The sequence below is a fragment of the Mesoplodon densirostris genome, chromosome 6, assembly GCF_025265405.1.
Source record: "Mesoplodon densirostris isolate mMesDen1 chromosome 6, mMesDen1 primary haplotype, whole genome shotgun sequence".
Taxonomy (NCBI): Eukaryota; Metazoa; Chordata; class Mammalia; order Artiodactyla; family Ziphiidae; genus Mesoplodon; species Mesoplodon densirostris.
In genome coordinates this window covers 30988681-31004533 of record NC_082666.1, presented here as the reverse complement: position 1 = coordinate 31004533, position 15853 = coordinate 30988681, and the positions used below count along the sequence as shown (strand labels likewise).

Below are 15853 nucleotides of genomic sequence, written 5' to 3'. Positions count from 1 at the left end.
GTGATCAGAACTATATTTTTGGAAAAGGAAAACAAGAATTTATCTTAGTATGTTGGAAACCCAGAAGTTTTTTTTTTCCTCTTATCTTTCTCCTTTTTGATTTCTCAATTTAAAAAGTGTTCACCTTGGGGCCTCCCTGGTGGCGCAAATGGTTAAGAGTCCGCCTGCCGATGCAGGGGATACGGGTTCGTGCCCCGGTCTGGGAGGATCCCATATGCCGCGGAGCGGCTGGGCCCGTGAGCCATGGCCGCTGGGCCTGCGCATCCGGAGCCTGTGCTCCGCAACGGGAGAGGCCACAACAGTGAGAGGCCCACATACCGCAAAAAGAAAAAAAAAAAAAAAAAAAAAAAAAAAAAAAAAAAAAGTGTTCACCTTTCATGGTTTTAAAACTCTTGTTTTTACAACATTAGAAATATTATGTTATTCAAAATTATATTTTTCTGGAAAGCAACTTGGAAATATGTATCAAAAATCCTATTATGTATTTGAACTCATTAATTCCACTTCTAGGATTCTGGCCTCAGGAAATAAGTATTAATGTGGGCAAGAACTGGTATACAAAAGTTTCACTTTATAATAGTAAAAAATTGACAAAAGTTCAACTGTAAAAAAACCAAAAAACCCCAGAGGCTTTGTTAAATAAATGATACAACAACTATATAGACATTTTTAATAAAATCAGAAATGCTCATAATATAACACGAAGTGAAAAAAGGGATACAAAACTTCCTTTTCTACCAGATTTTAAATTCTCTTTATTGACTAGTATATAAGCAGCACCCAGAATAGCCCCTAGTACATTACCAGTAGGCACTCTATAAATATTTGTTGAATGACAAAAAGGTTATGATAAACCTAAAGAAAAAATTTTTACAGGTCATTAGGTTGCTGAAAAACTCAAAGCCAATTTTAAAACACTGTATTTTATCTTGTATATATTTTTCCATTATAAGAGAAATGCATACTTAATATAGAAACTTTATCATATCATAAAGTTTATCAACTTTATCAAAGTTTCTATCATATCATAGAAACTTTACCATTATATGATAAAGTGGGAGGAGGTGCTTAGAATCACTCATATTTTCAATATCCCAAAGCAATCGTTATTAAAAATATTTTGAGATATTAATTTTCTTTCTCTTTCTTATGCACATTTTTATGCACATTTTAAAATGGTTCTGTGATGGTCTAGTAGTTTTACTCAGCTTTTCCACTTATTATACACATTATCACATTATAAACTCAATAAAAAACATGGTTTAGGGAATTCATTGGTGGTCCAGTGGTTAGGACTTGGTGTTTTCACTGCCATGGGCCCGGGTTCAATCCCTGGTTGGGGAACTAAGATCCTACAAGCCACATGGGGTGGCCAAAAAAAATTTTTTAAGTTAAAAAAATAAAATAAAAAAACAGGGTTTAAGAGGTGAACAGTCTGTTGATTATTATTTCCAAACTTTACTGTCAGGCAGTACATTGTTTACAATTAGTCACTACTATAAGTAATGCTGTATTTAGAATTATCTCCAGTAGTTTACCATCATCAGAATCAAAAGGCTTTAGGGGGAAGAAAAAAAGGCCCAGGGACAAAATTAATGTCAGTTGAGGCAATTATAGCACACAGTGATTAAAAACTTTGAAGTCAGACAGATCTGAGTCTGAACTCCAGCTCTGCCACATTCGAGTTTTCTAAATTTGGACAACCTACTTAGCTCTCTAAACTTTGGTTTCCTTTGCTGTAAAATGAAGATAATAGTAGTAGGTCTCCTTACAGGGAAGGACCAAATATAACACTTCACATAAAGCACTGCCCTCAGTACCTGGTACTCAGCAAGTGTCTCAATCAGAGTTACTAAAATCATCATTATGATCAAATGTTGCCACTTGTATAATTTTCTCCCTTATTCTTTATATGTCTTCTTATTTCTCTCTTATTTTAATTGCTCTGCATTATATATATTTTTAATTTAAGTTGCTTCATATCTTTCTTAGCAATAGGGGTCAATTATAAATACATAAAAAAATGAACAAAAAATCTGAAGCCTTCCTGAGTTAGTCATATAGCACATAAATAATAGCAATGGTTACTGACAGGGTCAGACCTGTACTCATTCGTTAACATGAATTAACTCATTCAATTTTTACTATGAAACATTTCCTCTTATTGTTAAAACATGACAAAAACAAATCCAGGAGTCATAACGTATGTTTAATTACAAATTTTCAAAATAACTATCTGTATGGTTTTATAATTCTTTTTAGATGACAATTGCCTGAGAACTTAAAACTACATTACACAGTGCTAGTCAATGCCTTTCTACATCAAATATTTAATTCCCTTTCAAAAACATTTTAAAGGCACAGTGGTTGGAGTAACTTAAGTGTTCAGCAGTAAGAGAATAGCATTTGATGGAACAGTGGCCATCATGATAATGAGTAATTATGAAGATTATCAAAGTAATACAAAAAATGTATATGATAGAATATGAAGTGAAAAATAGCAGAAGAAATAGCTATGTATACTAGGATTGTTATACTATAGAAATATAAGCCTGTGAAAAAACACTGGGAGGGAATATAAAAATAAGTTATTAGGTTATAGTGGTGGTGCCGTTTTCTTAACTCAATCTTTCAAATTTTCTGAGTATTTTATGGTTTGAAATATAGATACAAAGATAAAGCGAGTCCTCAATTATAATGTTATCTAATATTTTGCAGATTTTAATAGCACAGAATAGAAAAACACTTTTGAGGACAGTTAGGTCTCATTCCCTAACAGCTCTATTTTAAGGGGTTTATATATAGTAACGATGACGGCTAATATTCATCAAGAACTTGCAATGTGTCAAGCACTATCTTAGGTACCCTACACGTATTAATCAGTCTAACCCTCAGAGTTCTAGGGGTTTGGCACTATTATTACCCCAATTTCACAAATGGACAAACCGAGGCACAGAGTGGTTATATACCCTGCCTCAGGTCACACAGCTAGTCAGGCCAGGATTTAAATCCAGGCAGTCAGGCTCCAGATGCAGTGCCCCTAACCATTACATGGACTGTTTCTTAATTCAAAATATGTAATGGGCAAATTACTTAACTGCTCCATGCCTCAGTTTCCCCATCTGTAACATGAAGATAATAATAGTACTTCCTTTACAAATTTATTATGAGGATTAAATGAGCACAATACATGTAAAGCACTTAGAACAGTGCTTGACACATATTAAGGGTTTTGTAAGTGCTTGCTGTATATTATGTGACTTTTAGTTTTTTGTGGGCTACATATATTTTTGAAATTAAAGAGCAACTATATGCATATGCAAAAATTTACTGTCTGTCTCAGATAATATACTTGGTCTTATTACCTTGCCTAGGAATAACATGAAATCTCCCACTGTGTTGATGGCAGCTACTCGCAAAGCATTCTCCACGAGAATGACAAAGGCATCCTTCGCTGAGGTGCAGAAGTTGGTGCTGTTGATAGCTGTGGCTGTGTATGCATTCTGGACAAAAAGCAAAAACAATTTTTCATCAGTAAATGTAATCTTTAAGATTTAAACCAAACATAGTTAAAGCATAGCTTGTAAAACTATTTCACAGTTAAACCCATGGCTTTGGTGAGGTACAGATTTAGATTAAGCACAAGGAAATATAAGACGTTAAAAAAAAACCTGATATGGTAATGAGAGCTTCTCATTTGGCCTAGTTTAGGTCCTTTAAAAACATTGATATTTATAAAAAACACATAAACCTTTCCAATATCCATTAACTTCTTCCATGTATTAGTAAATCAAATCATAATTTAAACTTGCCTAGATATCTTGGGTTCATTACCATGCATATCAGTGATGCATTATTACCACTTCAGTGATGCATTAAAAGCTGTGCGCGCGCGCACACACACACACACACAAAGGCATCAGATTGCTGTGCTGCTTTATCTGGAACACCTCCTCTTTGATACTTTCTTCTATGCTGTCTTATCTCCTAGTTCTTGCAATAGACAGCTGTCTGTTGCCAAGCTTATACCCCTCCCTCGTAGGGCAGGATCCTAAATCCCCTTTAAGAAAACAGACCTTCCCCATTCTCTTGGAGTCTGAGTGAAACTGACACTACCTCCAGCTCTTGGGGTGGGCCTTGGCTGATGTAAGCCAATCAACATGTTCTACCTACAACAACGGATTCAGGGATTGGTACCATAAACTAATCAGAGCCTATGAAAGTAAAAGATGTTCCCTGGAGCTTCCGGGGGAAAAAAAGAAGTTTTCTTTCTCTTCCATAGGTGCTCCTGACAGAGCAGCTCTCTCATTTTTCTGGACAGCAGGGTGTGAGGGTACGAATTACCATGGCTGTTTTGCCAACGTAATGGAAGTCAGAACAGAGAGAGGAACCAGGTACTCGCATTGGGTGACAATGTTTGCATGATTAGGAACTAGCCAGATTCTGGACTTCTTAGTTATTGAAGCTAATAAATTGCTAAAAATCTCTCCCTTCTCCTCTCTCCCCAACCCCCTTCTCACTTTTGCTCTTTTTTAGGCCAGACTGAGTTGGTATATGATAGAATATGAAGTGGTCATGTTTTCTTTGACCACTCAGACTTTTTCCTTCTTTTTTTTACATTGCATTCTAGAACAGCATTGGCATTTTCTGGGAAATGTGAATAAGTAACATAACATGAAATATGTCTGAGTCTTAGAAGGGAACGTATACCTACTTTGGAACTAAAACTTACCAAGAGGGAAGGAACCCAGCCCCATCCATCAACAGTCAAGAGGATTAAAGTTTTACTGAGTTCTGCCCACCAGAGCAATAGTCAGCTCTACCCACCACCAGTCCCTCCCAGCAGGAAACTTACACAAGCCTCTTAAATAGCCTCATCCACCAGAGGGCAGACAGCAGAAGCAAGAAGAACTACAATCCTGCGGCCTGAGGAACAGAAACCACATTCACAGAAAGATAGACAAGATGAAAAGGCAGAGGGCTATGTACCAGATGAAGGAACAAGATAAAACTCCAGAAAAACAACTAAATGAAGTGGAGATAGGCAACCTTCCAGAAAAAAAATTCAGGATAATGATAGTGAAGATGATCCACTACCTCAGAAAAAGAATGGAGACAAAGATCGAGAAGATGCAAGAAATGTTTAACAAAGGCCTAAGATAATTAAAGAACAAACAAACAGAGATGAACAATACAATAATTGAAATGAAAACTACATTACAAGGAATCAATAGCAGAATAACTGAGGCAGAAGAACCGAGAAGTGACCTGGAAGACAGAATGGTGGAATTCACCGTCATGGAACAGAATAAAGAAAAAAGAATGAAAAGAAATGAAGACAGCCTAAGAGACCTCTGGGACAACTTTAAATGCAACAACATTCGCATTATAGGCGTCCCAGAAGAAGAGAGACAGAAAGGACCAGAGAAAATATTTCAAGAGATTATTGTCGAAAATCTCCCTAACATGGGAAAGGAAATAGCCACCCAAATCCAGGACGTGCAGCGAGCCCGATACAGGACAAACCCAAGGAGAAACACACCAAGACACATAGTAATCAAATTGGCAAAAATTAAAGACAGAGAAAAATTATTGAAAGCAGCAAGGGAAAAACAACAAATAACATACAAGGGAACTCCCATAAGGTTACCAGCTGATTTCTCAGCAGAAACTTTACAAGCCAGAAGGGAGTGGCATGATATAATTAAAGTGATGAAAGGGAAGAAGCTACAACCAAGATTACTCTACCCTGCAAGGATCTCATTAAGATTCGATGGAGAAATCAAAAGCTTTACAGACAAGCAAAAGCTAAGAGAATTCAGCACCACCAAACCAGCTCTACAACAAATGCTAAAGGAACTTCTCTAAGTGGGAAACACAAGAGAAGAAAAGGACCTACACAGACAAACCCAAAACAATTAAGAAAATGGTCACAGGAACATACATATTGATAATATACCTTAAGCGTGAATGGATTAAATGCTCCAACCAAAAGACACAGGCTTGCTGAATGGATACAAAAACAAGACCCATATATATGCTGTGTACAAGACACCCACTTCAGACCTAGGGACACATACAGACTGAAAGTGAGGGGATGGAAAAAGATATTCCATGCAAATGGAAATCAAAAGAAAGCTAGAGTAGCAATACTCATATCAGATAAAATAGACTTTAAAATAAAGAATGTTACAAGAAACAAGGAAGGAAACTACATAATAATCAAGGGATCAATCCAAGAAGAAAATATAACAATTATAAATAAATATGCACCCAACATAGGAGCACCTCAATACATAAGGCAACTGGTAACAGATCTAAAAGAGGAAATCGACAGTAACACAATAATAGTGGGGGACTTTAACACCACAGTTACACCAATGGACAGATCACCCAAACAGAAAATTAATAAGGAAACACAAGCCTTAAATGACACAATAGACCAGATAGATTTAATTGATATTTATAGGACATTCCATCAAAAAATAGCAGATTACACTTTCTTCTCAAGTGCGCATGGAACATTCTCCAGGATAGATCACATCTTGGGTCACAAATCAAGCCTCAGTAAATTTAAAAAAACTGAAATCATTTCAAGCATCTTTTCTGACCACAACGCTATGTGATTAGAAATTAATTATGGGGAAAAAATGTAAAAAACACAAACACATGGAGGCTAAACAATACGTTACTAAATAACCAAGAGATCACTGAAGAAATCAGAGAGGAAATCAAAAAATACTTAGAGACAAATGACAATGAAAACACGACAATCCAAAACCTATGGGATGCAGCAAAAACAGTTCTAAGAGGAAAGTTTATAGCTATACAAGCCTACCTCAAGAAATAAGAAAAATCTCAAATAAACAATCAAACCTCACACCTAAAGGAACTAGAGAAAGAAGAACAAACAAAACCCAAAGTTAGTAGAAGGAAAGAAATCATAAAAATCATAGCAGAAATAAATGAAATAGAAACAGAGAAAACAATAGCAAAGATCAATAAAACTAAAAGCTGGTTTTTTGCGAAGATAAACAAAATTGATAAACCATTAGCCAGACTCATCAAGAAAAAGAGGGAGAGGACTCAAATCAATAAAATTCGAAATGAAAAAGGAGAAGTTACAACAGACACAGCAGAAATACAAAGCATCCTAAAAGAATACTATAAGCAACTCTATGCCAACAAAATGGACAACCTGGAAGAAATGGACAAATTCTTAGACTGGTATAACCTTCCAAGACGGAACCAGGAAGAAATAGAAAATATGAACAGACCAATCACAAGCAATGAAATTGAAACTGTGATTAAAAATCTTCCAACAAACAAAAGTCCAGGACCAGATGGCTTCACAGGTGAATTCTACCAAACATTTAGAGAAGAGCTAACACCCATCCTTCTCAAACTCTTCCAAAAAATTACAGAGGAAGGAACGCTCCCAAACTCATTCTATGAGGCCACCATCACCCTAACACCAAAACCAGACAAAGATACTATTTAAAAAAAGAAAATTACAGACCAATATCACTGATGAACATAGATGCAAAAATCCTCAACAAAATACTAGCAAACAGAATCCAACAACACATTAAAAGGATCATACACCATGATCAAGTGGGATTTATCCCAGGGATGCAAGGATTCTTCAATATATGCAAATCAATCAATGTGATACACCACATTAACAAATTGAAGGATAAAAACCATATGATCATCTCAAGAGATGCCGAAAAAGCTTTTGACAAAATTCAACACCTATTTATGATAAAAACTCTCCAGAAACTGGGCATAGAGGGAACCTACCTCAACATAATAAGGGCCATATACGACAAACCCACAACAAACATCATTCTCAATGGTGAAAAACTGAAAGCATTTCCTCTAAGATCAGGAACAAGACAAGGATGTCCACTCTCACCACTATTATTCAACGTAGTTTTGGAAGTCCTAGTCATGGCAGAAGAAAAAGAAATAAAAGGAATACAAACTCGAAAAGAAGAAGTAAAACTGTCACTGTTTGAAGACATGATACTATACATAGAGAATCCTAAAGATGCCACCAGAAAACTACTAGAACTAATCAATGAATTTGGTAAAGTTGCAGGATACAAAATTAATGCACAGGAATCTCTTGCATTCCTATACACTAATGATGAAAAATCTGAAAGAGAAATTAAGGAAACACTCCCATTTACCACTGCAAAAAAATGAATAAAATACCTAGGAATAAACCTACCTAGGGAGACAAAATACCTATATGCAGAAAACTATAAGACACTGATGAAAGAAATTAAAGATGATACCAACAGATGGAGAGATATACCATATTCTTGGAATGGAAGAATCAATATTGTGAAAATGACTCTACTACCCAAAGTAATTTACAGATTCAATGCAATCCCTATCAAATTACCAATGGCATTTTTTTAATGGAACTACAATAAAAAAATCTTAAAATTTGTATGGAGACACAAAAGACCCCGAATAGCCAAAGCAGTTTTGAGCGAAAAAAATGGAGCTGGAGGAATCAGACTCCCTGACTTCAGACTATACTACAAAGCTACAGTCATCAAGACAATATGGTACTGGCACAAAAACAGAAACATAGATCAATGGAAAAAGATAGAAAGCCCAGAGATAAACCCACGCACCTATGGTCAACTAATCTATGACAAAGGAGGCAAGGATATACAAAGACAGTCTCTTCAATAAGTGGTGCTGGGAAAACTGGACAGCTACATGTAAAAGAATGAAATTAGAATACTCCCTAACACCATACACAAAAATAAACTCAAGGGCTTCCCTGGTGGCACAGTGGTTGAGAGTCTGCCTGCCGATGCAGGGGACATGGGTTCGTGCCCCGGTCCGGGAAGATCCCACATGCCACGGAGCGGCTGGGCCCATGAGCCATGGCCACTGAGCCTGCACGTCCGGAGCCTGTGCTCCGCAATGGGAGAGGCCACAACAGTGAGAGGCCCGCGTACCGCAAAAAAAATAAAAATAAAAAAATAAAAATAAACTCAAAATGGATTTGCGACCTAAATGTAAGACTGGACACTATAAAACTCTTAGAGGAAAACATAGGAAGAACACTCTTTGACATAAATCACAGCAAGATCTTTTTTGATCCACGTCCTAGAGTAATGGAAATAAAACAAAAATAAACAAATGGGACCTAATGAAACTTAAAAGCTTTTGCACAGCAATGGAAACTATAAACAAGGCCAAAAGACAACCCTCAGAATGGGAGAAAATATTTGCAAATGAATCAACGGACAAAGGATTAATCTCCAAAATATATAAAGAGCTCATGCAGCTCAATATTAAAGAAACAAACAACCCAATCCAAAAATGGGCAGAAGACCTAAATAGACATTTCTTCAAAGAAGACATACAGATGGCCAAGAACCATATGAAAAGCTGCTCACCATCACTAATTATTAGAGAAATGCAAATCAAAACTACAATGAGGTATCACCTCACACCAATTAGAATGGGCATCATCAGAAAATCTACAAACAACAAATGCTGGAGAGGGTGTGGGTAAAAGTGAACCCTCCTGCACTGTTGGTGGGAATGTAAATTGATACAGCCACTATGGAGAACAGTATGGAGGTTCCTTAAAAAACTAAAAATAGAATTACCATATGATCCAGCAATCCCACTACTGGGCATATACCCAGAGGAAACTATAATTCAAAAAGACACGTGCACCCCAATGTTCATTGCAGCACTATTTACAATAGCCAGGTCATGGAAGCAACCTAAATGTCCATCGACAGACGAATGGATAAAGAAGTTGTGGTACATATATACAATGGAATATTACTCAGCCATAAAAAGGAACGAAATTGGGTCATTTGTAGAGACGTGGATGGATCTAGAGACTGTCACACAGAGTGAAGTAAGTCAGAAAGAGAAAAACAAATATTGTATATTAACACATGTATGTGGAACCTAGAAAAATGGTACAGATGAACCAGTTTGCAGGGCAGAAGTTGAGACACAGATGTAGAGAACAAATGTATGGACACCAAGGGGGGAAAGCCACGGGGTGGTGGGGGTGGTGGTGTGATGAATTGGGTGATTGGGATTGACATGTATACACTGAAGTGTATAAAATTGATGATTAATATAAACCTGCTGTATAAAAAAATAAATTAAATTAAATTTAAAAATTCAAAAAAACCCCAAAAAGCTAATACTAAACTTTCTTTGGGTTATTTGTATGGAAATATGTTAATATAAATGTTTTAGAGATTACATGAGATTCCTAAAAATCTTATATGTTCTGGTATAATGTTATAAGTTATAATTCTAGTTATTACTTTAAAATGTATATCTCAGAAATAACTAAACTTCCTTGTCAATTGCATTATTATGAACTTTCATCAAACCTTTAACCGTGGTCATTTTTAAGTCTTTTGTCATTTACACACAGTTCTGGGTGTACTCTGATGGTTTTGCAAAAATGTTCCTATAAAAGGGTTTCATCTTCAAGGAATTCATGGAAAAGACTCTGACAAGTACAGGTTTCTGGTAACTGACTGTACTGCTGAACTGCATGAATTAGCATTTTCAGAAATCTAATGGAAAACTGATGAATTCATAAAAGTGCTAACAAAAGATCAAGATGAAAAAAAATATTACATGGGACTGAGTGAACTAATGAGGATGATTATAATTTTTGTGACTTTCTGTTTGAATAAAAAAATGTAAAAAAAATACAATGATGTATATATTTGTGTATACACATTTAGTGATTTATGGATTTGGTATTTTTCATCATTCTAATAATAATTTCCTTTTGACAAAATAAACAAACAAACAAAAACTTACGGTCCTGAGAAATTTTTGGTTTTGTGCTGACTTAAGAAATTGTTGGTGAGTCCAAAATATGGAAGTTGTTGGAAAACTGCAGGACACGTAGGGCTTACTTTACACTGTGTTGTCTGAAAAGTTTTAAACATTGAGCCCAGGAGAGATGGTCTTTAATTTATGAATGTTCCAACTGTAGGCGTGTTAGTTATTAAGAACCTGGTATGAAGATGAGGTTTGAGTTATCAAAAATTTAGCTTGCCATTATATGCTTAATTTTATTGGTTAAAAATGCAGAACTTTTCAGGGCCAAGGAGAGAGTACTGTACTGAGTAGGTCACTACTTGTGGTTCATAAACTTTTTTCAGTAATGGAGCAGCAAGAAATTATGTTGCTCTTTGAGAAATATAGTATGATTTTGATATATGAAATTCCATCATACAAATTGTCATAACATCACAATATATTACTATATCATGTTTGCAGGTCTTCTTATCTTGAAAGCTAATATATACAACATTTTAAGGAAATCATACTATTAAATTGTCCTGGTAACATTCATTTGCTGCTTGCTCACTTATACTGTCATCTGCCAGTGTTTCCTATCAGTTAAAAGGCAGCAGGCACCTAACTGCAGTGGTTCACATTTTTTCAACTTCTACAAAGCTTCTTTTGAAACATTCTGAAATAAACTATACTTTTGATCTTATATAACAGTAACTCGGCTGAAAAATGATAAAGACTTCCCAAGCCTGATCTACTCTCAAAGAACCCAGATTAGTTCCCAGTTCTCATCAGTTCCTTATGTACTCAGGAAAAACCCTATTTAACAATTTATTCTAGAGCAGAGGTTTTCAAACTACCACCTGTGGGCTAAATTTGTACTTCTGTACATAAGTTTTATTGGAAAACAGCCATGTTCATTTGTTTACAAACTGTTTTGGCTGTTTTCATGTTATGATGGCAGAACAGAGCAATTGTGGCAGGGACTTTATGGCCCACAAAGCCAAAAATATTCACTGTCTGGTCCTTTGCAGAAAAACTTTGCTGACCCCGGCTCTAGAGTAACGCCAAGAATCAATACCAACGTCACTTACAGTCTAGGGAACCCACCTTCTCATCTCTTTCGAAATACAAACCACATTTGCTCATTTCCAGTCTATTAGTACCTTTTTCCACAATTCTAGACTTGTAGCATTTTTTACTATAATTCTTCAGTTCAACAATTGACAAATGTCCTTGGTGATCTGAGATACAATTTCCCTGAAGAGAAAAACCTTATTTCCCCTATTCTAAGATATGATCCAGGGGCTAATAAGCCACTTATTTAATAAAAGGTTTTCAGAGGGAAATACCCTACCATATTAACTATATACATACTATATATATGTATACACACATATATACATATATATTATTAATGCTGATGTAAAAAAGCATCATTATAATGTCTAGAATCAAGGATATTGGATGACCCATTTAAATCAACTAGGTGTTGTCTTAAATCCCACCCCCTCAGTGAGGACCAACAACTCTTAACTATGTTGTTCTCCGCTTTCCAGTTTGAACATAACTTTCCTTGAAAGAAGAGACAGAAGCAAGAGAGGATCCACACACCTCCAATCTCTCTTCTCTGTTATCATCAGACCAGCTGAGTCTAGGAGCAGACCCAACACTTCCAAACTAAACTACAGAAGTTTTTTTTTTTTTTTGCTCTCATTAATTTTCAGAAGCTTCAGTTCATTTGACAATTATTATTCTTCCTCTGCTGCTTCTTTCTTCTCTCCCCCACCCAGCTCCACCCATTCCATCTACTTTTAGAGCAAAAGGCTATTTGTAGACATGAAAGGAGGCAACAGTGATTTCTTTTCTCCACTCCTCAGTTCCAGGGTTGGATATTCTCATAGAAGTTTAGCCTTCTTGGCAATATTCCTACAGATCTATGCAACTCCTTTATATTCAACCTGACTGAAAAAAGTAGGTGGATATTTTATAAACGTTTTCCCTCTCTCAAGGCAGCAAGATGAGCTACATGTGATACACAAAGGTCAAGATGACCTCTTCAGGAAGAACAATGTGCTAAAGAGCAAAGCAGGCCATTGAAATTTCCCTCTGCTTCTATACCTCTTAGTCTAAAGGATTCATGCTAAGGTTCTCAAGAGATTCTGAGTCCTTTGTAGCTTCCCCTAATAACTGTTCTCTGAGCTTTCTGCAGACCACTTAGTTAAGATTTTTAGAGCCCACCCACGTGCTTCCCAGACCGCCTTCCTGATCTTGAGCAAAACTGCCCACAGACAGGCATAATGATTAACATTTAGCCTGTGCACAACATCTGCTCAGGCAGGACACAGGCTTAGAGACTATTCAATTCTCAGAAGCAACATAAAAGATGATCACCACCCAGGAGTCTTTTTAAAAGGATGCCTGTTAGTCCAAGTGGTCCCTGGCATGTGCATTTTTGTGAAAAAGTACTGGTCATGTGGAAGAAAATATGTTAGGGCAGAGGATCGCCGGGCAGGTAACCCAGGCTTGCCTGGCCACGGGTCAGAGAACAGCTTCTACATTTTTACACATTCTTTCTTTTGTTCACTGAAGGACCTAGAAATTCTCTTAAAGTTTAAAATCTTTACATAATAACTCACTTAATAGGGGCAAGCTAGACAGCAATGGTAGGAAAAGGGGAACAGTTATGCACAACTTTGTGGATCACTATACATTAAATAAGGGAAATGGTAAGTAAAATGATCCCTTTCTTATTTTGAGTGAGGGAATGGAAGGGGCACAAAGTCCAATCTATACCACATATTTCATTCAGTTTGGTTGCAAATATTATTTTAAGGGGCATAAGAATTAAAAATATGTTGCAAATCTTAATTTAAATAGACTGTCTTTAAAACCATCACTTATCTTAGTTTACAGCATGAAAGATGAAAGTTTGAGATGTTTGCATATTCTCTATAATAAACTATACTTTAGTTTTCTTTAAGTTTCACAAAAATGTATATACAGTTGACCCTTGATCAATGCAGGGGCTGGGGTGCCAACTCCCCCTCACAGTCGAAGATCCCCATATAACTTTATGTTTTCTGTGGTTCCAGCATCCGTGGATTCAACCAACAGTGGATTGTACAGTACTGTAGTATTTATTTTTAAAATTTGCATATAAGTGGACCCGCACAATTTGTTTTTCATTCTATGTTGATTTCACTACATTAGCATATTAAATGACACACCCACCCATGCCAGTACTGTACATTAAGGACCAAAACAGGATAAAAAGGGGGTGGCACCCCACTCCCTCGAAAAAGCCCTGCCCCTTGCTTGGTAGACTAATGCATGTGCCTCCCCATCATTAGCCTCACTCCTCCTCCCTTTAAAATTAAATCCCTCTTGCCAGGTGGGCGAGAAGTTCATCTGTGATGGACCCACACAATTTAAAACTATGTTGTTCAAGGGTCAACTGTCGGACGCTGTGCATTGTCATGGTAAGATCTAGGTAAACTTAGATTAGAAAACTTCCTCCACCTCTAGGTCATGTGATCTGCCACAAGGTACCAGGCTCAATTTTCTCATGTATAACAGAGGAAATGTGCCTTCCTTTCAGAGTTGTGTAGAGAAAGTGATAATATATATGAAGTGCTTTGTATACTATCAAGGATTTAAGTAGGTGCTCAAAAAATAACTCCCACTCATACTATGTAGAGAAAAGCTTTATAATCTTAAGAGCTTATCAGCCAGAGAGCAGATACCCTCCAGTGTTAAATGTACTATCTTCAAGTGGAGTCAAAGTAAATCAAGGCCTGAGTAATCCAATGCCCAAATGTAACAGATTCTAGTTGTAACAATCTTTCTACCTAAAGTGAATTCTATAGGTTAGATTAGATGTACCATAACTTTCCTGTCACATTAAGATAAGCACCTGCAGAAAAAAAGAGCAGTTCACAGTTCACTCTGCTTATCTGCAAAACTCTAGCCCCTATGCTGTAAATATTTAATAGCTTATTTTAAAAACCTAAAGCTCTTTTTTTTGAAGTCAGCTGTATTTTCCACATTGTTTAGCATTGAAGCATGGTTTGGGATTATGGAATTTCATAGTGTGCTGCACAATGACTCTGGTCTACCCTGCCTCCATGTAAACACTCCTCTCTATTATCCTCTACATCCTCTAAGGCAGTGGCAACAAACTGGTGGCCTATGGGCAACTGACATTGTGGGATCCAAAGACAACACAGTGTTTGCTTTGGCTCACTCAGAGTTATTCTTTTCTTTATTAGTTGTCAACATTTTAATAGCAGGAGATAAAATGCAAACATCCAGAATTCTGGCTTCTCTTAGAAAACTGGAAGAGTTAGAAACTGTCTATAAATTCTCACATGGCAAACAGTATCCCAGAGCTAAGTAGTGAGGGCCCTCTTTGGATGGAAAATGAGCTCTCCAGTTGACCACTCTCTACTGTTCCCTATTGCTTTAGACCCTGGCTGCTGCACTCACTTACAGAAGTGATGTACCGGACTTCAACCGGCCCTGCAGGGGTTTGTGTTGTCCAGTCCTGCTCCAGGCTTTTGACTGTGGGTTGCATGCTGACATCAGGAGTTGACAGCAGAAGAAAGGATAGGAGGAAAATGATGCAAAGGGACATTAACTAACTCATTGTTAACCATTTCCAGAGAGTACTACACAAAACAGAACTCCAACTGAGAGACTCTGCTCGTGAAGTGTGAGCCACAGTGCACGGCACATGGTAAGTGCTCAGTAAGTGTTAGCTGGCATTATAATTAGTATTATGTTTTCAATGTACTCTGCTGAATACTCTGAAGATAACCTCAGAGAATAAACAGGTGACTTGACAAGAAATCTTTGAAAAATAAGAAGGAGGGATTTGCATCACAGGATACTTGAGATATATAATGAAGTATAATTTAATATTCCAGTACTGTACACCTGTAACTTATATAATACTGCACATCAACTATACTTCAAAAAAATTTTTAAATTAAAAACAAACAAACAAACAGTGCCAGTAGAAGAATAGATC

General features: G+C 36.6%; 1 protein-coding gene across 3 annotated transcripts in view; it reads right to left on the bottom strand.

Moving 5' to 3' along the window:
- Nucleotides 1-15853, bottom strand: part of SLC44A1 (solute carrier family 44 member 1) — a 205699-nt gene that overhangs the window by 56445 nt on the left and 133401 nt on the right. For all 3 annotated transcript variants that reach the window (XM_060101140.1, XM_060101139.1, XM_060101141.1), the window contains exon 13: nt 3366-3503. In XM_060101140.1, coding sequence (XP_059957123.1) covers nt 3366-3503 — 138 coding nt within the window. The remainder of the gene's footprint in view (nt 1-3365; nt 3504-15853) is intronic.